The sequence below is a fragment of the Lytechinus variegatus genome, chromosome 3 (assembly GCF_018143015.1).
Source record: "Lytechinus variegatus isolate NC3 chromosome 3, Lvar_3.0, whole genome shotgun sequence".
Taxonomy (NCBI): Eukaryota; Metazoa; Echinodermata; class Echinoidea; order Temnopleuroida; family Toxopneustidae; genus Lytechinus; species Lytechinus variegatus.
In genome coordinates this window covers 28,240,915-28,265,117 of record NC_054742.1, presented here as the reverse complement: position 1 = coordinate 28,265,117, position 24,203 = coordinate 28,240,915, and the positions used below count along the sequence as shown (strand labels likewise).

At 34.6% G+C, this 24,203-nt stretch overlaps 1 protein-coding gene across 2 annotated transcripts; it reads right to left on the bottom strand.

Annotated features, from left to right (window-relative positions):
• Positions 1-1,129: 1,129 nt before the first annotated feature.
• LOC121410691 (homeobox protein Hox-A5-like) lies at positions 1,130-22,429 on the bottom strand. Of its 2 annotated transcripts, none has more exons than XM_041602940.1 (2): positions 21,649-22,429; positions 1,130-2,737 (listed from the first exon to the last, which is right to left on the bottom strand). In XM_041602940.1, exons 1-2 carry the CDS (start codon positions 22,193-22,195, stop codon positions 2,442-2,444), a joined length of 843 nt encoding a protein of 280 aa, XP_041458874.1. In that variant the 5' UTR covers positions 22,196-22,429; the 3' UTR covers positions 1,130-2,441. The 2 variants fall into 2 exon arrangements, with proteins under 2 accessions (XP_041458874.1, XP_041458873.1); XM_041602939.1 differs by having other exon boundaries at positions 1,130-2,740; positions 21,649-22,427.
• Between the last annotated feature and the right edge of the window lie 1,774 nt (positions 22,430-24,203).

Genomic DNA, 24,203 nt, shown 5'->3' with positions numbered 1-24,203 from the left:
ACAGACTACTGTATTTCTTTTATAACGTGTCGGTTTGGTATTTATCAATTTATTTCGCTATTTTCTCCTTCTTTCTGCTTAAATCATCCCGAATCTGCATGACCTGACGGACGTATGAGAAGAAAGTTAGGTGATCTTCAAACATGTCAAACGCAAAAGAAAGATTGAAGGAATGAAGATAAATAGTGATTGGTTTGTTACCTCACACCGTACTTTCTGAAGGCCATTTCTTGTTCGCCGATAGTGTTTTCTCAATTGAAATGCAATCTAAACTGCCTGGGTTTCATTTTTACACATTTCAACATTTCGCTTCTGAATTTTTGAGGTTTGCATTGATTATTAAATGAATCTCATGTATGCAATATAGAGAGCAAACCGGTTTAGAGTATTTGAGAAAAATTATATACATTCGCACTGGATTTCTTAGATTTTTTTCAAAAGTAAATAATTTCATTGTGTAAGGAATAATGAATATATCCCCTTTTTGCTTTAATTAACTCACGAGTAAATGGCAATTACAACACCCGGAAACTAATTTTAATTTAATAAGCGAAAGAAAATTTTACTCCGAGTAGTTTTCTAAACTTCGTAGGACGTGTATGCAAAATAAGTATGTAAAATGTCATGACGTAAATATTAATCGCAATTATTGCTTTTTTCAATGCATTTAAATCTTAACGAAAATACCTGAATCTTACTACAAACAAAATCAACTAAACACGTTATTCATTTCTATTTAATATTATCATACAAAGTCATAGTTATATCAAAGAGTTGCGAAAGGAAATCAAAGAACTAGGATCTCGCATAGGAAATAAAAAAACAGTCGACTCCCCGTATTACAATGTATTAAGAATGAATACATTTGGCAAAATTTGACAATAATTGGCGGTGTCTTTTATCGCATTGCGTACAGTTAACTATTTCAGGGCCTACTGATTATTTGCGCTATTGTATTTCGGAATTTTACAACACGACGAAGAGGATGCATGGTTTCTAATCCACTTTGCCATATACATACATAAATATATATATATATATATACATATACATATATATATATATACATATATGTATATATATATATATATATATATTTATATATATATATATATATATGTGTGTGTATATATCATATATATGTATAACACACATTGAATTACAATAACCATGAACATTTTCACAGATTCTCCTTTTTAGAGTAAAAGTGATATTTTTACAGTGTGTGCAATAAGCGGTGTTTTATCATTTACTAATTTTTCCTGATCCGCTTGAATACCTATCACAAATATTTTTCAAGTACAATACAGATTGTAATCAGCTGGGTTGAAAAATAAATAAAAGTACCTGTTAACATACGGCCATACCCCTTTCAGTGTGGATAGAAAGATTTTCACGCTCAATGTGTACGAAAGCATTTTCGATTATTCCTCGCTTTCTAGAAAACAAAGCTGCAATTTCAATGGTTGTGATAGGAAACTGCAAAGAACGCAGTTTGTGACATGAATATTAATTGAATGACATTATTATGTACATGGCATGAAAATATAACAAATCAATGTAAATGGTGCGAAATGGTGCTAAAAGAAACGGGAAACTACGGATTATTATTCATTTCAGCTAACAGTCACAAAACTGTCGGTGAGAAATAGCCAGTCTGTGGACACAAACCGCCCGCGGACAAATAATCCATCATTCAGCCGCCATTTTGGGCAATATTTTCCTTTGCATGTGACCGCCTAAGGGTGTTGGTGTCTCGTGGATACGTCGCCTTGTCCCCTTCTGCCTCTTGCCACATTTCGGCATCGTGCTCAACGCGGCGAAGTAGTCGCCTTTTACCGTCGCTTTAGTTGCACCCTGGCTGCAGTAACTGTCGCTACCTTGCCGATCAGTCTATGTACCCGTTGCCATTCCACTCTCCTTCCATTTTAATGGGCCATTTGTTTTATTGAAGAATCTTTATTATTCATCAAACATCAAGCCCCTTTATCTTGTGTTAGTCTACCACGCGATGAGATCAAACAGTCGTGCTGACGTGCAAGAACGTTCTGGGTATTCATCACCCATGACTCTCAACTCGTGGCATTTTCTGAACTTTTTTTTTCTCATTATCACAAAGTCTCCGCCATCAAACAATTTCTGATGAACAATGCAATGCACATGTAATCACTGCGTTACTTAACTTTCCCTTTCAATCATCTTTATTCTTTTTAATCAATGTACAATGCTTTCTATAATTATAATTTACTTCATTATCAGCACAAGATGGACAGAAAGGAAAAAAGTATGTCTACCAACAATATCATACAAGTAATTGTCATGATCAAAAGTCACTGTGCTGTACTCATTTAAGTCCGACGATTTCACCATAATCAAGCCGAATGTCAACGGCGGTGCAACGTCATAATTTCAAGTTCTGAAAGCGACGTACCTGCGAGGTATCAGCGCATACCCGAGGGCGGCGTCACCGTCGCACCGGCGAGGTTTGCTGCTGCCTCTTGGCTGATCAGCTGTGAGATACTCTTGACATTGTGCTCTTTTTTCCATTTCATCCTCCTATTCTGGAACCAGATTTTGATTTGCCGTTCCGTCAGACCGAGTGCGTGTGCGATTTCGATTCGACGTCGACGTGTGAGGTACCTGTTGAAATGGAATTCCTTCTCAAGTTCAAGCGTCTGGTAACGGGTGTAGGCTGTGCGAGATCGTTTACTGGGCTCTGTACCGTTCACCGCCGCTGCTGCTGAAAATCATAGACAACAAAAAAGGAAGACCTATTATATCATTTATATATTTAAAAAAGGGTGATATAACATGACTTAATGACATTGGATGATAACAGCATTTCGACCAACATTGTTATTGTCGTTCTTCTTAGAGGTCCAACAGTATTCAATGCCTTACCATGCTTTTGACTGACCGTCTCAAACCATGTTAATACCGACCATCTTTAACCATTTTAATAGCTACCTCTTATAAAATGAATTGTTGGCTCCAATCAAAATCTTTGTTGATTTCGAACATTTCTTTGGTAGAAAACAAAAAAAATTCGGCATTGCTCAATTATCATTTTCTCTTCCTGGTGAAAATATGGTCGATATAGAAACACGCATCTTGGTGACTTATGAATCTGCAATGTAGGTATGATATCTTGTGTTGTTGACAGTGGCATTTTTTTAATGCCCAAATGAACTGGCGTAAAAATTTTCACAACCAAGAAAAAAAAAGAGAAAAGGAAACAATAGGAAAGGGATACGGGTAAAATATGATATTATTTCTGAATATTATGTTAAAATCTATCACAAACTTTTATTTTTGTAATGTCGACAGTTTTGCTCGTTTGCTTCGCTCGCTCGCATTTTTTTAAATTCATTTTACGCGACACGCCATATCGAGCCCCCTCAAATATGTTGGCTCATTACGCAAATGCCCAATTACTAGAGATTTTATCGTGGATGTAAGACATTTTAATTTTAAAGAATACGATATTTTTAAGTTAGAATGATTATCTCTTCGGACTTTCAGGAATCGAAGGGTTAAATTTGCTTAGATTATATTTTCTGACAAAAATGTAATGATCGTAATGATGGCGCATCTATGTTGAATTAGTATCGCTCTGTTGAAAATAGCAAATTTGTATCATTGATAGCTGATGGGAGATCACAACGCTGATTTTGATTCAGATGTGTCACTATGTTCTGATTATGTTCAAAATATTATTTTTGTTTTGTTAATGCTTATGTTATGCATTTGAAATTAAATAGTATGTGTTATGTTATGTATGATCGAAAGATATTATGAAATAAAGGTGATTTAATACAGACAAATAATAATTAGTGACTAAAACATTTTTCTCCACTTTGATGATCGATGTGTTAAAAATGGATGTTCGTAATATTAAGTTATCAATATTCCATTCATCAATTTACTGGACCTCGTGCTATATTTGGGGCAAAATATATATGTATATGTAATAGTATGGTAGAGTGCCTCTTAAATCACACTTAGAATCAGCGAGTTTGATTGTGGGGCTCACTTGGCCCTCTTTAGCATTTTTTTTTTGGGGGGGTCTATGCAGTCTTCCAATCACCGATCACTGCCATGGTTGTTCACAGAAGCAAAATTCCAACCAAAGACATGACGAGTGTGTAACAACGAGTTAAGTTTGACTTCAAGTCGCACTTAAAAATTACCATATTATGTAAGTGTGGTATGGGCCATTTTGGTCTAATATCATGCTCAGTGGATGGGCTCTGTGTAGATATGACTTCAAGTCACATTCAACTCCTGGATCCCGTAACACAAAGGTTAGCGATTAATTGCAACTTGATTTTCACGATTGATTGTGCATTGTAGTCTATGCAATAAATCGTAGAAAATGTTCTACGATTGATTGCTAAGCTTTGTGTTACGGCCCCCTGGGCTCCGAAACACAAAGATTAGCGATCAATCGCTAAATGAACTGACCAATCATTATCAACGTTACGCGCGCATTAGGTTTAAAATATTGACCAGGGACCAATCAGAGCGGTTTTTTCATATTTGCAATTCATCGCAAACCTTTGTGTTACGGAGCCCTGGTCTCTGATATAGTTACTAACGGGCACCTCACGCAATAGATATTGGCCGTATAGATGAGTTTTAAAGAAATAAGGATACTGCAATTTACTGGAAATTCGTTCAAACAATTTTCAGAAGACTTCGATATAAAGGTCTTTGACCAAAACGCCCTTAAATGTTACGTTTTGCTGTGTTTTTATTTAACCTGATTGTTATTTATCAACAAACCGGAATAGAACTTTATCAATTATTTTGTTTACATATCATAGTTTGGATTTATACCTTTTCTGGAGACTGGCCCTTGCTGGAAAGTAAAATTACAACAAAAAAATTAATGATAGCCCTTCAAGGTACCAAGGTAATGGTAAAGCATGTTCTTGTCGTATACGGTTAGTTTGGTGTGTCTGTTTTGATGAGACAATTCTAACCTTTTTTCAAATATTAATGGGGGAATTTATTAAAAAAATAAGCTGCGCACTAATTCAGATAATTTCTTTTGATATTGATGGTAGCTGATCATAATCCGACTGGACCTCAATATGATTAACAATATTGCTCTTTCTGCAACAAACTCCTAAAATAAATGTTTATCGCCAATATGAAAATAACTGAAAAAAAATAATATCAGCTCTAGGCAGGCCTAACTACCTAGCAACAGAATTTATCTCAATTTTAGTTTGGATAAGAAACTGCATTAAAAAAAACAAATAAATAAATAAATGGTGCTTAATAATATACACATTTTAATTTTGGATGGTAAATTCTTGGTTATAAAATGTTTGGCTTAATTCACTTGTCACAATATAAGAAACAGACAAGTAGTTTCGAGAATTCCTAGAATATTACCACAGGTAGTTGTGAGCAGGTATAGCATGATACTCGGTGAATCTAATGGGACGGTATGTCAGTGGATATAACATACAGACAAGACATCAATGCTGTCAACATTACTACTATTCAGAATGATGGACATATCCCAACTAAATTTAGCCGACTTGTCTGACCTTCAATGCTTGATTATCTTTATAAAGGAATTTTAAAGTGACTTATTGCCATAGCAGTGTAAGGTATACAGACAGAATTGTTCAATGCATGATAACATGTTGACTTGAATAACTTAACGATATTGGAATGACTGTTCTCAATTCAGCCGATCAGATCAATTTCCACAATGCCTCCCCACTGGGAGTTGTCCTGGAATAATCACCCCCAAGACACTCATTTATCTCATTTAATTCCGTTTTATTTCATTACGCGAATGGAAAATATACATAGAATTGCACGGATAATTTGTTTCAATATGAATGAAAAAAAAGGGAAAATTCTATGAAATATATTATTTGAAGAGTAAAAAGGAAAGGAGGAGAGATGGTTGGATGGATGAAAGTTAACCATTTTAACACTCAAAACTGACAAAAAAAATCGAGGTAGAAAATAAGCACTTTGATTGATTATTGCAGAGATGTTATTGATCTACAGGATCCATATCTGGTGCTTAATGAATATTATGTCATCAGTTGCCTAGGGAAGAACGATAATGGGTTTTTTTTTGGAAACAACGAAGGAGCTCGAGCAGCTAATTTGATGAACCAACATAAAAGGCACACGCGACCATGCCGCTCCCCTTGCTGCGTGTGATGATCACTCACCGCAAGTCAGTGGGTTGCTGGGCCGATGATCCTCCGTGGTTTGGCCACTGCGAACCGATCAAGCTATTATGCTCCAGAAGCACGCGAACTCATGCAATGGTGAAATTCGTAAATTTAAGAACTCTCTTGAAAGCAAGAAAAACAATAGAAAAAAAAAACATTTTTTTACTTGATTCGTTTCGTTTGTGAGCTACTGTCCATTTGTCATCAGTTAACTTGCCTTCCGACTCTAAAATTTGTTTTCAAAATTAGTTTTTACTGAATTCGAATTAAATTTCGAGCTGAAATCGGCCATCATCAATGAAATCAAAAGATTTTAACATTACATAGCATGTCATTCTTCCCATATAATATATTTTATAATTGAATTGATTGGAAATTGAATGAAGTATACATTTCGTTCATTTTTATATTAATCCTGAGGTACCTTTAGCCACATGTCCATATAAAGTGAGAAAAATGGCTATCTAGACTTCAATTTCTATTTCGAACTTATTTTTTAATCTGTTATTTTAAATCAGAATAAAAAACACATTTTACATTACAAAACCTCTGTTTGTATAACGTTCCTTCTTCACCAAAATCTTTCAAAATTCTTTTGTTATGTAATGTTTTTATACATTCATAGCAATTAATTTAACATTTTTATTTTACGTTTAAAAAGATAATTTTGTCAGGTTTAATTTGACTTTAAATACAGCGCACCCCTTCCCCCTCCTGCTCTCTCTCTCTTCATATGCTTCTAAACCTGCTTTCTCCGGACCAGCTTTCGAAACCTACTTCATCTAATCAGACTCAATCACAACAGAAAGTGCATGCCTTCTGCAAAAAAAATACACCGAGGTGGAATCAAAAGTGATCTTTTTCGACTAAGGAAGAAATATGAAATCCACACGTCTTGTATCAGAAGATTGTTAAGTCAAATTCCAATGAAATCTTTAAGATGTCAACAGAATATTGGCAAATAAATTGGTCTGCCTACAAAAGAGAAAGGGGAAAGCGCGTGTAAACTAGAAGAAGAAAAAAAAATAAGGGAAACGCACTTTTTGCGTTGATAGAGAGAAGCATGATAAATTAGGAAACAGATTGCTTTTCTAGCCTTAGCATCCATGGACATGTCTTGTTCTTTTCCCCTTTGTTTGTATTGATTTTTTTTGTAGGCAGCTATCTATCGCAACCCATGTGGTATGACAGAGTTACCGAAAAAGGTTTGGGGTTTTGTTAATCTTAACGTGATCCACGTTTAGGCCTATACGTTGTTGTCACATACTTGTGCTGATTTCCGCATAATATATAGGAACAAATTTCATTCATGAGAATTATATAAACCAAGCGTTTCTAAGCGCATTGACTCACCTAATCATTTTATAGCTATGATAAAGACTTTTACACTAAACAAGATAAATTTTAGTTTACTTTGAAATAAAACAGCATTATTTGTTTTAAATTGACAGTTTGCCACCCTTCTTTTAATATTACAATGTCTGTGATTTTGTCATGTTTGCGTTTTGTACTTTGAAAGATTATCAATTATTTAGCATGTATAGCATTCACTGCGCTAAGGTGTCATCGCTATGTCATATTGTATGTCAACACACGACTTTCTTTTTTCACATGAAGAGGAAATGTTTAGCTTTTAATCTATTTTCGTATTTTTATTTTTCAGTTATGATTTGCTTTCAGAATTTAACTCGAACAGTCGTTTTTTAACCCTATCTAATTTCTTCTCAGTTTTCAGTGATTTCGCATAACTCTTAATTAGAAGCCACAGAGATATCGACCCGATGTATTGGGCGCTATGATAAAAGTGAAATAATTATTATGATTAATATTAAAGGCCCCAATTGCTAATTTTTTGTACTATGTGTTTTAATCCCTTTTAATAGTTGTCTCGAAGAAGGGTTGGCATACTGCATTTACTTATTTTATCGAAGCTATTTTATACATGTTACTTTCATGTTATAAAATTATTTCAGGTATCTTATATTTCATTAATATTATCATTATTATTACTTTTATTATCATTATCATTATTAATATTATTATTATTAATATTATTATTAATTATTATTATTATTATTATCATTATTATTATTACTATTATTATTATTCACCTGTGGCGCAATGTGTACAAGACAAACGACAAAATACTACATTATTCTTTGAGTTGTGATGGTTGTTGTTAGTAAGAACAGCAAGGCATCCAGCACTGCCTGATGGCAAGCATATGAAACCAGCTTGAATGAGGAAACCGCAAAGTCATTTGTCAAAATTTTAATTGCTTTATAATTTATCTGCAAGTAATATTTGCGATATGGGGTGATACTTCAAAATATATGGACCTAAAAGTCATGTGTGTTTGCTGTACATCAGTTCGTTTTTTTATACATTGCCATTTATGTATTTATAAAGAGTATTTTATTTGATATCATACAGTTACCATGGTTACATACCTAGTAAGGCTGTATGAATAACTTAAAACTTTTTATTAATTCAACAAGCAAGTTATTGATTTAGTCAAATGTAAGCCTCTCATGACTAGCGCGCTAAAACGATATGAAATAAAAATCCATTGCACGGATATATTTGGATATTTTAGGGAATCATTTTTACTAGATCAGACTACTATATTGAAATTACACGATTTAAAGTGTTTTTCATTCCTTTTCTACGGGAAATTCAAATCTGAGATGTTAAATAAGGTCTCTGTGTGTGGCTTGTGGAGGTACATGGATTGATGTAGGCCTATACTATCTCATGGTGGATATAATCGGGGCTTGAGGGACAAGAGAATGTGAATTTATAGGAAACACCAACAACCACAGCAGAAGGGGAAGACACAAACAAAGTGCCGTGGAAGTGGTAACTCATTGCCGTGAATATTGCCATTGAATTCTTGTTTCGCTGGGGATATTCCAAATTCCAATACAATAAAAAGCACTGATTGACATCGTTTTGTAATGTCAATATGCAACATTGACATTCAGAGTTAACTCGGCGACTAAATAATGATATTAGTATAGACTTCCTGTTCATTGAGCCTAATCGGGATACCTGTCAGGAGGGGCTTAATGACATACAAGAGATGTAATAGATGGGTCTACGGTCGCAGGTCAAATTATTCTTTTCTTCTGTAAGCAAGAGCGCTTCTCTATTTTCCATTGGTGTACAAAGGTAATACTTCCTGACTATAAAATGGAGTTGGGCTACGTTAAAAAAGACACATTGAAGATCTGAACATTGTATCTTACGTGACAATTCAAACAAAGATATCGGTCGAGGAAAGAGATTAGCAGGAATAAAACATGCACCATAATTCTCAAATATCCACCAACCTTCCCGAAATCTTGAATATTTCATGTTTGTATCGGTCTTTTCATTTGGCCCTTTTCCCCGGAATATCATTAGTGTGCACACTTGATATAAAATTACAATTCTTCCCACAAAAAATTATACTTCAAAATATTGTCTTTCGAGCATCGTTACCCGTTTACGGCCATTTCATCCACGGATGAAGTATTAATTCAAGGAAATTCCCTCTTGACATAATATTTCCCTCTCTTTATACGAGTGAGATGCCCATGGACTGACTAATGAAGACAGCGTGATATTCCTAGCGAACAATCTCCTGCCACAAAAAATAAAAATCTACATTTTTTCTCGTCCTCTCCTCATCGCATATAAGAGGATCTACGTCGCGAGGAGTCTTCCTCGAATTTAATGCCATGACCACCACACGCCGGGGGTATCTGGTCGCCTATTACATCGGCGAGAAGGAATGCATTCCCACGATTGGGGTTCTCAAGCTTTTGATCAATTTCTCTTTTTCTAAACTAGAAAGGAGACGACAATCCCTTTCCAACCTTCCTGGCGAAAGTTCTAACTGGATGAAATTGCTCCGAAGATGTCTTTTTCATTTCCTAACCCGCTAATACTTGTCTTCGGGAAAAAGAAAAAAAAAACCTTCCCTACATCGCGCCTAAGTCGCTGGCGGTTATCTCATGTAGACTCACTTCGACGTGAGGGGAATAGCGAAATGAAAAGGGAAACACTTAAGTAATTTCTTCTTTCAGCGTCTTCTTTGAGTATCCTAGGATAGGGGATTGGATGTAATGCTGCTGGGGTTCCAAAGGAATGCCTTTGGACAAATCAGGGAATTGATCGAAAGTGGTTTTCTCTTTCAATTAGAACACAAGTGCTGGTTATTTGATTCTGGACACGCAATATTAGCAAGAAAACTAAGACGGGCAGGTAAATTGGTTTATTTCTAATATCACAGCCTCGGAAATTCCATCACCATTCTGACAAGTATTTAATATGTTGAATATTGAAATGCTTGAACAAGGATTGCAATTTCATAGAATTGATTAAAAGTGTCATGGGATATTCTTATGTTGGCCATATTCATATTTCATAAAGATAGATACTGTGAATTATTTTCTAATTAACCAAGTAAAACGGGATTTTATTAATCACAGGGTACAACTGAAAAAGGTCCAAATATAATGTTTACATTTAAAGATAAGATGAAAAAGTATGCAAACTATGAAATTATTGTTATTGATTTATTTGGTGCAATCCGTGTGAAAGATCATCCACTGAAAATGTAAGTAGGATCATGATAATTACAGGTATGGAATAAATAACTTTTTTAAGTTTACAAATTATTAGTGAATAGAAATTCCTTCATTTTATTCCATTCCATTTGATGTGATGATGAACAATCATACTCAATTCATATTTAAGTGAAATGAATGTCTTCTATATAGCTATCATTGCTATATGGCGGACATAAGCAAACACACCGATCTGATGATATATATTAATGATGGTATTTGAGTTCGCATACATTAAAGCAAACATTATCTAACCGAGAATGGTGGCTCAGTGGTAGAGCGTCCGCCCCATGAACGGGAGGTTGTGGGTTCGGATCCCCGCCTTCTTTGACAGGAGCTCGACGTATTTTGTAAAAAAAATGAAGTGCTGTTTTAGCACTTAAAGTGCTTGTATAGTGACTGCACTACGAGTGCTGATTTTCTAGTTTAAATTTGAACTAAAAATTCATCACTCGTCAGTCACTATACAAGCACTGTAAGTGCTAAATTAGCACTTCATTTTTTGCAGTGTGGGGTGGGGGTGCTGCGTGTGTTATTTATCATAGGCAACACCCCCTTAAAATCTGACAGGTATACCTGTCAGATTTTAAGGGGGTGTTAACGTAAGCGAACTCATCTTCATCTAGTGAAAACTTTTTTTTTCTTATTTAATTTCTCGTGACCAAAATGACTGACCTTCATTCTGTGGTGAACCCCCCTTTTTTAAAACCATCACCCATTGTTAAAATCGTTCTCAGGGCTCCGACAGCTTAAAGCTGACGTGGCTGCCATGGGTAAAATTAATTTGTTATCATTATTATTGATACATTATCATTTTCTCCTTTCTGTTCAGTTTCCCTCGTTGGCTACACCCCCTCCATTATCCCCCCCTCCCCCCCCTCTGTCTCTCTATACCAAGCATGCCAAGTGCAGCTTTCCATGTTGATCTTTGACCTTTGTCGTGAGCTTGCCATATTGTTGATGTGTTTGGGACCATCACATGCCCGCGCTCTTGCGCACCGTTCTGTGAAACTCCCTTCTTTCAAGAGTAGGCTCCGATCAATACCCAAATAATAATGTCAACGATCATGGAACGGCGGCTATCAATACACTATATAATCATTGTTTTTTTGTATATCAGAATATTTTGTACGACCTTGTATGTTTTCACCCGCCTGATCCCTGAAATTAAGTTTATTAATAATGGTAAAACTTGTTCACTCTTTGTTATCGATTTTTTTCTCTATAACATTTTTTTTTAATATTCTGTATTCAATGGGCCCTTCTTTGACATGTTTGATAAAATATTGGAAATTATTTGGATGTTTTTATTAGGCTTTTGATTATATATTCCCCATGTAGACATTAAAAAAATTATATACATGATCTATGAAAATATGTGCCTTTTCAAACATGTTCAACGATTTTTTAAATCTGTCTTTACTTATATAAACACGAAATTGGAAATTATCGCCATGACCCTTTGAAAACTATCTTGTTATACGATTAGACAAGAAACATCATTTTCCATTCATAATTATTTTTGACAATATCATTTTAACATTAATTACATCGCTAGAATATCGGTTACTATCTATCACTACCCAATGTATTAGTCAACATTAGACATTTCTAGCTTGTACAGCAAACATCATGGAATTAGAAACGGGAAAGAAATAAATGGAAAGATCCGACAATTATGACAGAATTTAAAACTCGTCAAATTCATGAATATGTATTATCAAATTACAAAGTTATCAGATGATATTAAGAAATTTGCTTTGTATTTCTCGTCCGCAGCCCATTTTTTCGGATAATAAACATCATGAATTCTTCCTGATAATTTCTTCGTAAAATGAACATGGCGTCTGCATTCATCACGATGGCCCATCTTGATAAAATCAGATGATGGATATTCATGTTCTCATATATTCGATAACGGTGTTGATGATGATGATGGTAACACCTCATCTATGACGTTATTTTCTCTTAGGCACAATAGTATTTCATACCCTATAAAACATGATTTCACTTGTAGTAGTAGAAGTCGAAATCGTAGCACTAGTATCAGCTAGAGCAGTATTTGAGACCTTTTCTTTAGAAAGATTCTGCTATTTTTAGTCGATAAAGTTAATATTTTTTGGACATTTGCCAACATAGCAATAAAAATATCGTATTGTTCTCTTCTGTGTTGTCTAATTCAAAACCTTCTCGGTTTTTTTTTTGTTTAATGTCAAAACACTTCGAAAGACAAAACTACCAAATTTGTGGGGGGAAAATCTAAAAACCCACACATAAAAATTTAAAATCTATTAGTGATTCGAGATGCACAAAACAAGAAAGAACAACGAGAAAGCCTTTCAATGGGACTACAAGATTTTATGAAAATCTCATTCATGCACTATCCAAGACACAATACAGAGGCTTCCATTAAAAGATTATGAGAAGACAGTGATTTATGGTGGAATCAGCAGCCAATTTGAATGAAATAAGGTTTTGATAAAGTTAATTATGTTCCGTGGTTAGCTAAATTTTGGGGATCTTGTTAGTCAGTTGGGATTCATAAGAGGGATCAGCAACGACTCTTCACTACTCCGAGTTTTTAATGCATGCCAAAGAAGCATCACCTACAAACAAATACATTTTGCCAGAATGCATTTTTTCCCTTTTTGAATACTCATTTTTTTCAACCCACATCCAAATAAAAGAACATATGGAATATTGGAAGTGGACGTAAGTCGTTCCAAATCTTAGTTTCTTTCTTCTCGCATTTATTGACACATTTGAATTTTGAAATTGTGTGAATATGAGCATTAAGAAACTGACAAATGATTTGGTCACTTTTGTGATATTATATTAACAAGGATAATTTAACTTCCATAACTATTGCAGTTGCTATATCAATATTTTAATCCGTATTTGCTGATAACACACACTATGAAGTATTAGTATAATGGCACTAGAAATATTAGGTTCTTAAATATATTCTAAAATCTTATTATAATCCAAAATTCAAGAAGATTTTATTTCATACGAAAAACTACTTGATATACATTCCAATCAAAATAATTGAGCTTATTACCATTCTCATTTGGAACAAATCTGGAATGTAACTGAGGCCTGCAGTTGAAAAGTGAGCGCAAGTTGTATTTCAGCTTACCATGGTACAATCCTATGAACATTATACATGTAGAATTGGCACATGCTAAAGTTTCTTCATTAAGGTTAAGGAAGGACTTTGGGAAAGATCATCCTCTTTAAACATGTTAAAAATGCATGTGGGAGGTTTCATTTATACATATAATATTTCATATATATATATATATATATATCGCAAGTTGCGTGACTTCTAAAGGCAGACTATAAGCATTGCATGTGTATTTATTTATCTTATTTTAAGGAGCTTCATATTCAAATTTATCTATTCTCTTTCAGGTATAACACACTTTTTCTGCATTTCCTCCATCTCTTCCGCTCTCCTGTTTGCCATTCTCACTGATAAGAAGGCAGTTTGAGAGCGATATAGTACATTAATCGTGTTATTGGGTCATGCATAACTCGTTTTGATCTACCCATTCCAAGAGACAAACAAAATGTGATTCCTTCCTTTGTTTCAAAGGAAACGTATCATTGAAATTAATCAGAGCATTAAAATGGGCTGTTTTGTTTCAGGTATGAACATGCGTTACCAATGCAAATATTGGTTAGCAATTTAAATTGATTCATAATTCGTAGGTGAGGCCTGAATGCACTCTTGGAATGCATATCGCGAAGTATTTCATCGTGTCATTTGTGACGTATTATGCAAATTTTATTTTCCTTCTTCACTTTAAGCAATGAACTCTTTATAACAATTTACCCCCCCCCCTCATTTGTTTTATCATATTTTGTCTGTGGCAAAGTTGATAAATTTATTTAGGAAATTTCCTTAAACCAAAAATGAAAGTAAAATTCGTTGTTCGATTTTTCTTAATTGATAATTGATGATTTTCGTCTATAGCCTATTCCAATATTCATAAGCACACAGAATAATGAAAGTTCACGAAATTCATATACATGTACATTTCGAAACGTAGGATTCGATCTTCTTGTTTGAATTAGATGGACACATATTATCTCCCTTTAAACAAGTAAAACATTTGCCAAAAGGTTATGCAAATAATGTAATAAAAAACAACTTCGGCTGAGCTTTCTTATTGTCCTCTGATCATGATCCTATTTTTATGGAAAAATGCACCATAACAATGTTCAACATGTTCAAGTTATTTCTTGTCATATGATCGCAATGATCGATGGGCTCTGGTAATGATTCTTATTACTTAATTATTCTTATTAATGACTGAACAATGATAATCTAATAAATAAAGGGATCAAAAAGATCTAACTAGAAGCTATTTATATCAAACAATTTAAACAGATTTGGCGTAATCCCGAATTCGACTCTCCTTTCACTAGACTACAATTCATAAATTTCAGTGAGTTAAATTTTAGTGAATATCATTAAGATGTACGTTTGATATGTCTATATTTTACTGAAGATACTCCAGTAACCAAGAGTAACTCCATGTCACTCCCCGATTCAAACGGACGTTTAACAGATAACATTTTAAACGCTTTTATCCCATTACAATAGAGAGTCGTTTACGAGCATTTTTAGCAGAGGGATTTCCGAGGTCTCCTAATCATTTCTGACTTACATCTGCCATTTTGATTCACAAACCATGGGAAATAGGGTAATTTGATCTCCTAATGAAATTGAAAAAGATGAGCTGACATGCAGCCTTGAGCCTGAATATAAATGATTTCATTGCAGAAATAGAGACCAGGTTATGGTATCCCCTTTTGTGTATACAATTTCCCCCAAACAGAGGAATTAGTCTGCGTAGTGTTAAGCAGCGTAATGTTGGCATTTTGTATACGAAGTTTTAATTGGTAGGACCTAGGCTATGCCACAACCATATTGTTTTCGTTGTATATGTATGTATGTATGTATATATGTATATATATATATATATATATATATACAACGGAACATCTCATAAATATAATGCTTACATTGTATAGTAATATCATACAAACAGATTTGGAGTATCAATCATCATTCATAGTAAAAGATTAGTATATTTCGACTGTCTATATAGCAGTATAACGAACTACCTTAATGTTATTCAGGTCAGTTATTCAACTTTGACATTGACTTTGTGACATATTAAACTCCTCATTTTGAATATCCAGGACTGAATAATAAACATGTAGCTGATTATTTAAGAATTAATTTACACTTAAGAATGTTAGCTTTACTGTAATTTAAATACAACTTGTTGCATTTTTGCAATACTAACGTTACGGGTGAGCTTTATAAATAAACGAATGTGAATATATTTAAAAGAATGAAATGTCTTTTAACACTTTTTTACCATTTGCTACACAAGCGCTATGAAGAGAAATGCCTTTTTCGCAAAGACTTTCCACTTTACACATTAGCCTCTTTAAATTAAAAAATCTAATTTTTCAAAATAATAAGGAATGTCTATTTAACGTACACACTGGCATATGGCATGCAAACACAGAGAAAATGGTAGTTATGTAACCTACATGTTGTACACTCGGCTATTCGCAAACATCATTGGAAACCAAAATCAGTACACAAATTTTTTAATTAGATAAAAAATATTTTTATATATATAATAATCATAATGATTTACTTTTACTTTTACATTACTTTTATTAGAAACAGTATTACACATATTACTTTTAGTATAAGACTATTGTTATCAATGCTATTATCTTCATCATCATCATCAACAGTAGTAGTAGTAGTAGTAGTAGTAGTAGTAGTAGTAGTAGTAGTAGTAGTAGTAGTAGTAGTAGTAGTAGTAGTAGTAGTAGTAGTAGTAGCAGTAGTAGTAGTCGTAGCAGCAGTAGTAGTAGTAGTAGTAGCAGTAGTAGTAGTAGTAGTAGTAGTAGTAGTAGTAGTAGTAGTAGTAGTAGTAGTAGTAGTAGTAGTAGTAGTAGTAGTAGTAGTACTACTACTACTACTACTACTACTACTAGTAGTACAGCAGTATTAGTAGTGATAGTAGTATGATAATTGTTATCATTATTTTTAAGTTCTCAGCAGCGGGTGGCTTTACATCGCATGCAACATGCATGGGATATAGGTTGAGCAAACTAGTGGTTGTTTTCTAGCAGTGCATGGCAAAAAAGTCATTTTTATGTGATTGCCCTAATGTGGTTCAAGATATTCAATGATTGATATCAAAGTTGCCCCCTTTGAAAAGAGGGATATCATTTTACAGTTCATTTTTCTATCGACTCTCTGTCAGAAATCAGACGCAATATAAAACATTTAGATGAAATGTTTAATTTCAGTCTTATATATTCAAATCAAAACGAAAAATATCAATAAACATGATAAACAAAAGAATTACAAGACTAAAGAATCGATACCAATTACTAAGTCAAATGTACATGCATGGAGCTGTTAATAGATCCATGGTACATTATATAGGGGATTAAGCTCACACTATCATGATCACTATAGTATTATGGCCTGTTGGACGAAGTAGTGGAGATTCTAAACGGAAGGTCCGAGTGTCGAACACTCAGTGTAGACAAGCAATAAGCCCCCTTATCAATTAATCATGTCAATTATTGTTGGGTCAAAGTAGTGATTTCCCCACTACTAAATAATCATAGCTCTTCTTATTTGATTTTTTATTAATGTAAATAATGACTCGATTTTAATCAGCAGCTGAATAAGCGATAAACCCACGCGGTGAATAACTCTGAGCAACTGCATATTTGTTATGTGAATTCTATACGTACTATTGCATTAAATTGCTTGCCACATTTTCCATATTTTGTCCTATATTTTGCACTATTCACAAATTAGACTTTCCAAAAAGAGGTAATTATCATAATTGGCAAAGGAATTTATCATGCAAGAGATAAGATGGAACGATTTAATTCACATTCATTTATTTCCACATACCTATGAAAAGAGGATAGATTTTTTTCTAAAGATAATCAATTTTCAAACACTTACACATTATTTTAGCTTTGCAGAGAAATAAATCATTTGATAATTGGGCTCTTCTGAAGAAATTGATATGGTGATTTATTAAATAAATTAGGGAGTATTCTTAGAATTCTGTACAGCTCACGAGGAATGCATTTAATTGAAATCAATTCCTGAATATGAATGACTTCCCCTGAAGTATCTTTTATAGTTGAAGTTTTTCCAGATGACTAAAAGCTCTTGGACCAGAATTATAAATATGGGTCCATCGAAGTAATGTTTAAATTACCTTACACTGCACCAAACAATTACAATTATGATACTTTGAACATAGACACCAGGGCAGTACCTCCTCACTGTTATAAAAGAAATAATGTAATAGGTTCAGCCATACGTTTTCGTTATGATCGATTGATAATAACTGATTAAAATCAACTGCCACATTAACAGTAGAAAAAGAGATTATTGAAAAGTTCACGAATTGTGGATGTTTCTTACTACATGAAATCAGGTAAAGTGATTACGTTTATATTTTACAAAACATACTGTAATGTTGGTATTTATTTCCTGGAACAAGTTTATGATGTAAACCAGCTGTCATTGGAATCAATATTTGACAACTAAGATATCTAATAAATCAGTTACTGAATCCATTCGAATTAATTACGTACTACGGGTTCATAAACGATACCAAATAGTAGAACAAAATGCCCCCATCATGAAAGTCACATGATATTGGCCACTACCGTACTAATCGTATAGTACCTCGAAAAAAGAAACCCAACAACATAAGAATAAATTACAGCTGATATTGTTGGATGTACGAATTATATTGATGGAATAAGCTAACAAATACAATTAGGCATATTCTGTGGATGTTGTTGTAAGCATAAATGTCGCGTCTCGCTTACTCATTCACCGTCAATATGTCTACACGCTGGGGCTCTATGTCAGCGGGACGCTAAAGTTAGAAACGAAAAAAAAAACAAATTGACAAGATTATTGCTCGCAATATAACGGACAACGGTCCCCGAGCAGAAAAAGATCAGCGATTGCATTTCACACAAATGCCATTACTTTGATTTTCAGCTATTACGTTGATTACTGTAATTTGACCGAGAGAGGATTTGGGTTAACGTTGAACTATTACCCCTTCCGTCGCACCCAATTATTGCCCGCTCACCGGTGTAATAGTGTCGTCAGTCATGAACATGCAAATCGCTCATTTGTGTTGTTTTCTCTGGAATATGTTGGGAAGGATCTGTGTTGTGCTGTTCTGAATTCAAATTGAATTTTAATCATGAAATGCTACCCCCTTCATTTTTTCTTAATAATAAATTATCATTTTCATTAAACGAGGTCGATTAAAATATATATAAGTATAATATTTGATCAATAAAATTATGTTAGGTGTAGAACAGGTTTGCTTGTTGTGAGCGGATTTTATTAAAAGTGTTTCTTCAGTGTTTGTTCAAATTAAAAAGAATATCAATTTTTTAAAGAGCAAAAAGTTACAATAACAATTAAATTTTCTTCATGGAAAATGCATAATTCATGATAACTTATCGACCACGTAATATAAATAAGCCAGTTCTATTCATGGCACATGATGGAAGTCAAAATCATTTTCTAGTGTGTGAAATATACGTGTCTTTAAACCCTTGATAAGAATGATCAAGGTTAATGGAAGGCTGGCTAATGTTCCGACAATATTTCTTGGATTTTTTTTCTCCCGCGTCAAGACGTTTGACGGCGACTGTTCGCTCTATTCAGCCCGACTCTGCCGGCGTACAGTTCTCTCGTCAACCGTTCGATTCGATATTGTGCGGGAATCCCCGAAGCCAAATCATTCATCCAAACCATGAGAATACAGCGAAATTTCAATCCATTAATCTCAAAATGAGATTTTATGTCATGTTTTATCATTCACCATGTTGTCATATCAGAGAAGAGCTGATAAAGTTATTTATCATCTTTTGTGTTTCAGTTTAGCACAATACAGATGTTAATCATCAGATCTTTTCAGGAACTGTTATACAATCTGGTACAAATAGACTATATAGCCCTACCTCATTAAAAGTAAGCATTTCATTTTTTTTCTCAAACTAACGGATCTGCTTATTGAAATTATAACGATTAAAATCCAGACTATCAATTTCAAATTCGGTTTTCTTTCTTGTTTGGCGTTGCAATCTCATATGTCAAAATAATCAGTCCACAATATTTATGTACTATTATTGTACATACATGTATTCTATTTCGGCAAGTGTTGAATAGTAACTCAATACCGTATTGATAAATTAAGCACGGGTGCTAATTTCTGTAACAACGATGTAAACTGAAAAGAACAGGAATAAAAGCTCGTATAAAAGGGGTGAACTATGCATAGGTGTTTTTACATAGGTATTCAGACGATAATATGTCAAAAATCTGATAAGTTATGGGACCAAAAGAAAGTTTTTAAAATTCAGAAGTTATGAAAGGTTAGACAGCATATTTAGGGTGGAAAGACACATTTAAAAATAAATGTTAAATAAAAAATAAAGATAATCTTGGAAGGTGAAGAAAGAGTTTATTGAGTTTTAAACCAAATTAGATATATAGTCACACAATATTGAATACAGACTCTCCTACCAATGACAAATCAATGAAAACGATTACGAGTATCTAAATAGAGATAACATTTTTTATGAGTGTTAATTGAATTTGTTGTTGTTTTAACTAAGATAAAGGTGTAGAAAATTGAGTATTTATCTTTATTCCAGCACTTGACTTTAGTAATGTCAATAAACACATTAACATGATATTCACTAAACTATATTTATTATCAATACATCAGAACACAATCAATATGTTATTAAAATACAATGTTAAGAATAAGAAATAAAGGATGCGTAATTGAAGGTTTTTTCTGTTCAACATCCCTGATTGAAAATTCTGATAATTATGTCTAGGAAAAAAAATGCTAGTTAAGTGAACGATTGCCATGCATTGTGAGTTTTCTTCCAACTATATAAGCATTTCCTTGTACTTTGACGACAGTATCATTTTGCTTTCAAAGTCAATATTTAATTATTGTTATATGGTATTGTGTGGTGGTTCTAAATTATGCCAGACTTCACCGCCTCCCCGAGCTCTCAGCGCCATAATATGAGATGCCACAATGAGCTTTTCAAAAAGTCGAAAATTCGTTAGCATTGATATAAAGGGCGCTTTGAAGATAGAACTTGGAGGGGACAATGCCCGCTGGAGGGCTCGCTCCAAGCAAAGACCACTGGTTACAAGAGCGACTAGCTCTCTAAAAAAAGTTTTTTGTGATGATTGTATTCATAACCGAAATCAGTTTGAAAGCGATGAGTTAGGATTAGATACCGATTTTTACCGCAAAATGAAAAAGGGGAGACAGAACAAAAATGATAGATGGTATTGACACAGTAACAATGTATCGACAAGCCGATATGGCTGACTGCAGACATAGTAGTACAAAAGATCAGAAAAATCAACGAATTTTTCTTTGAATGGGACCGATTCAGATGTAAGGGGTATAGGTGGGTGAATAGAAACCCAAGTTCAATGTTTATGCCTCTTTAGCTAATTGCCAAAACTTTTAAAGAGGGGCTTTTTGATCATTTGCTTGACAGAGTCCTTGGTAAATGAAATGAAATTGTTGATGAAGTTGATCTGAAAAAGGTTCAGGGGGTCATGAATCAAATAATTTGTAAAGAGTCAGCGTCATATCGGATGATGGATCATTGCTATCTGTTAATAAGGTACGATGTATGATAATTATTATCATAGTTGATTAATCTGAAAGTTAATTACTGACCTGTTGTGGAGTGTATACGTCGCATCCAAGGGTAGATTTGTTCGTTGCTTTGCCCCTTCCCCGAGCCTTTTATTGAGCCATGGTGATTGTTATTGTTGTTGTTGATGTTCGTCGGAGGACTTGCATTTGATGCACAGTCCGAGAGGGTAACTGGAGGGGTGTTAGTGGGTGTCTTTCTGCGCGACATTGCCCCCATACTGGCCGGTGATGTCTGGTAGCAGGGGTCTACCGTATACCCACAAGTGGAGTTCCCTGATGCCGCATGATGGTGGTTTATCGCTGTGGTGGCATCCATGCCGGTAGCCCCTTCCATGGTGTAGTAGCCGTTTTGAAGGGAGTGAAGGCTATCCTCGGTGTAGGGGTAGGCGTAGCTGGCCGGTGGGCTAGCTACTGGGTTGCCCGCCTGATAATGCTGGTGGCGATGGGAGGAGTGCTGTGGCCCTTCGGCGGTCAAAGCGTAGCTCCCTACCGATTGCTGAGGGTAATTTGAGCCACCGCTGTGGTGGAATTCGGCACCAGCCATCGGATGTGCGAAATACGAGCTCATTTGTCTCGAGGACCTTGTTTGACTTCTGGTTGAGTTGAGGGCAACTGCCAAGTGATTTGTAACTCTGCTCGGCTTGACTTTGACGGCTGGCTCAAGAGTCTGTACTATCTCACTCAGGTCTTTGACTAATAGATAGATACACCACTCGTCCTCTCTACATCTGATGTGCTCGGTTTGATGAATCGTAAACTTGTGTCGCTGTAAGGTCAGAGAGAAAAAAATATAAGAATATTTTATGAGTGTGGCGAACCACGTGATAGTGGCACACCAATCCAACCAGAATGCGTCACAGATGAACGAGTAAGGTACGATGTGAGGGAAAAAACAAACCTAGGATGCAAGTACACAGCCAAGCGCATGCCCAATCAACATCTCGTGCAGTTCGCAAGCTATGAAATGACAACGAACTTTGTAAATGAACAAAGCAACAAAAATGATAATTGTATCTCCTCTATACCATCAGCTCAAAACCTATGCAGCGCTGCTTTTGAAAAAGGCGACCGATTTGAATAGAGGATGCCCAAAGTTTGCGTGCACACGCGGCCTCTAACACGGTACACGCCTGCATGGTGATGATATCCATCTCAGTCACAATGCATCCCTTTGGTCAACCTCATTTGCATGTTCTTCATAATGTATCGTAATAGATGTCAATACTTACAAGTTTTCAATCCCTCTTTGTATTTCATAGTTTTCTTACCATCTCGCATGGGTGTGAAAAAATTGTCATAATTCTTCTCGTTCCAGTTTGGAAGTATTCCTCCCATCTCTACCCCCCCCCATTGTCTGTCCATCTCCATTCTTTTGTTTTAAAATGGCAGGATGAATTCTATCATCTCTACTTGTCTTCTCAACCTCCCATATGAATATTTCCCGTATTAACACTCACTAATTAAATCCATTTACATTTGCAAAATCAATTCAGTACATGTACTTTGCATTTCTAAAGTTGCCTGTGAATGCTATTCGTTTTACAGATAAAAAACATCTTCTAACAATCTTATAAAGATGTTTTGATTTTCTTTTTTTTTTTAATTAAATTTATGCACATGCTTTTACACATTAATAAAATAACATTGTTTAAAAATCTAACAGGTTATTTTAAACAGGCTTATTTTGCATAAATAAAATGTAATGATTTTTAAATAAACAAGTCAAAAGTTGAGTTTATATCAAACCTTACGTTCATGGCGGTAGAGATAATTGCAAACCCATAATTGACATAATGCTATTCTACCCACTAAAAGGACTGGGGGCCCATGATCCCTCCCCCTCAACGATTCGCGCGATATTTCTGAAACGCACAAAGATAGCGCCGCGAAATTTCATGACTTTTTTTAGAAGACTCACACAACTTTTCGAGACCAAATTCGCGACAAACGAGTAAAGCATCGCGACGTCACGTGACTTTTCACAAGACAATGTCAAGCCGAAAAATGGCTAATTGTTATGCTTTTTGTACAAAGTCTATGGGAGATGAAATTCATAAAAGGGTGACTAGTTCTCATTCTAATTGTTCTCCTTAATTACTTTAGAGGTTAATTTAGTTGTTGAATGGTCTGTGATAATTTCCATAGAAAAAAAAGAAAAACAAAAGATGAACAAACAAGGAAATACATAATAAATTCTAAAAACAAAGAAAAAACGTGAGGAAAAAAAATTGGCTATCGCAATTTTTCTTTGTGGAAACCTTAAAATTAGATTACAAAGATGACATATGGAAAAAAAAGAAGAAAATTTGAAGTGATATTGGGTGTTAAATATACAACTATTGTTTTTCACGAATAAATTTGCATATTTTATTCATGATAAAGTAAATAAAAACAAATGTTTTCAGATTTTTTTTCATATACTGGCTTGTAGTTTATGTGGTAAAGAATGTGTGTGCCAAAGTTTGGCGAGATTGCGCGAATGGCGGCCGAGATCAGAAGGGGGCCATCATGCCCCCCCCTAGCCTCAATACATCTCAAATAGTCCTTTTACGGATAAGGGATTGAAATGTCATCCT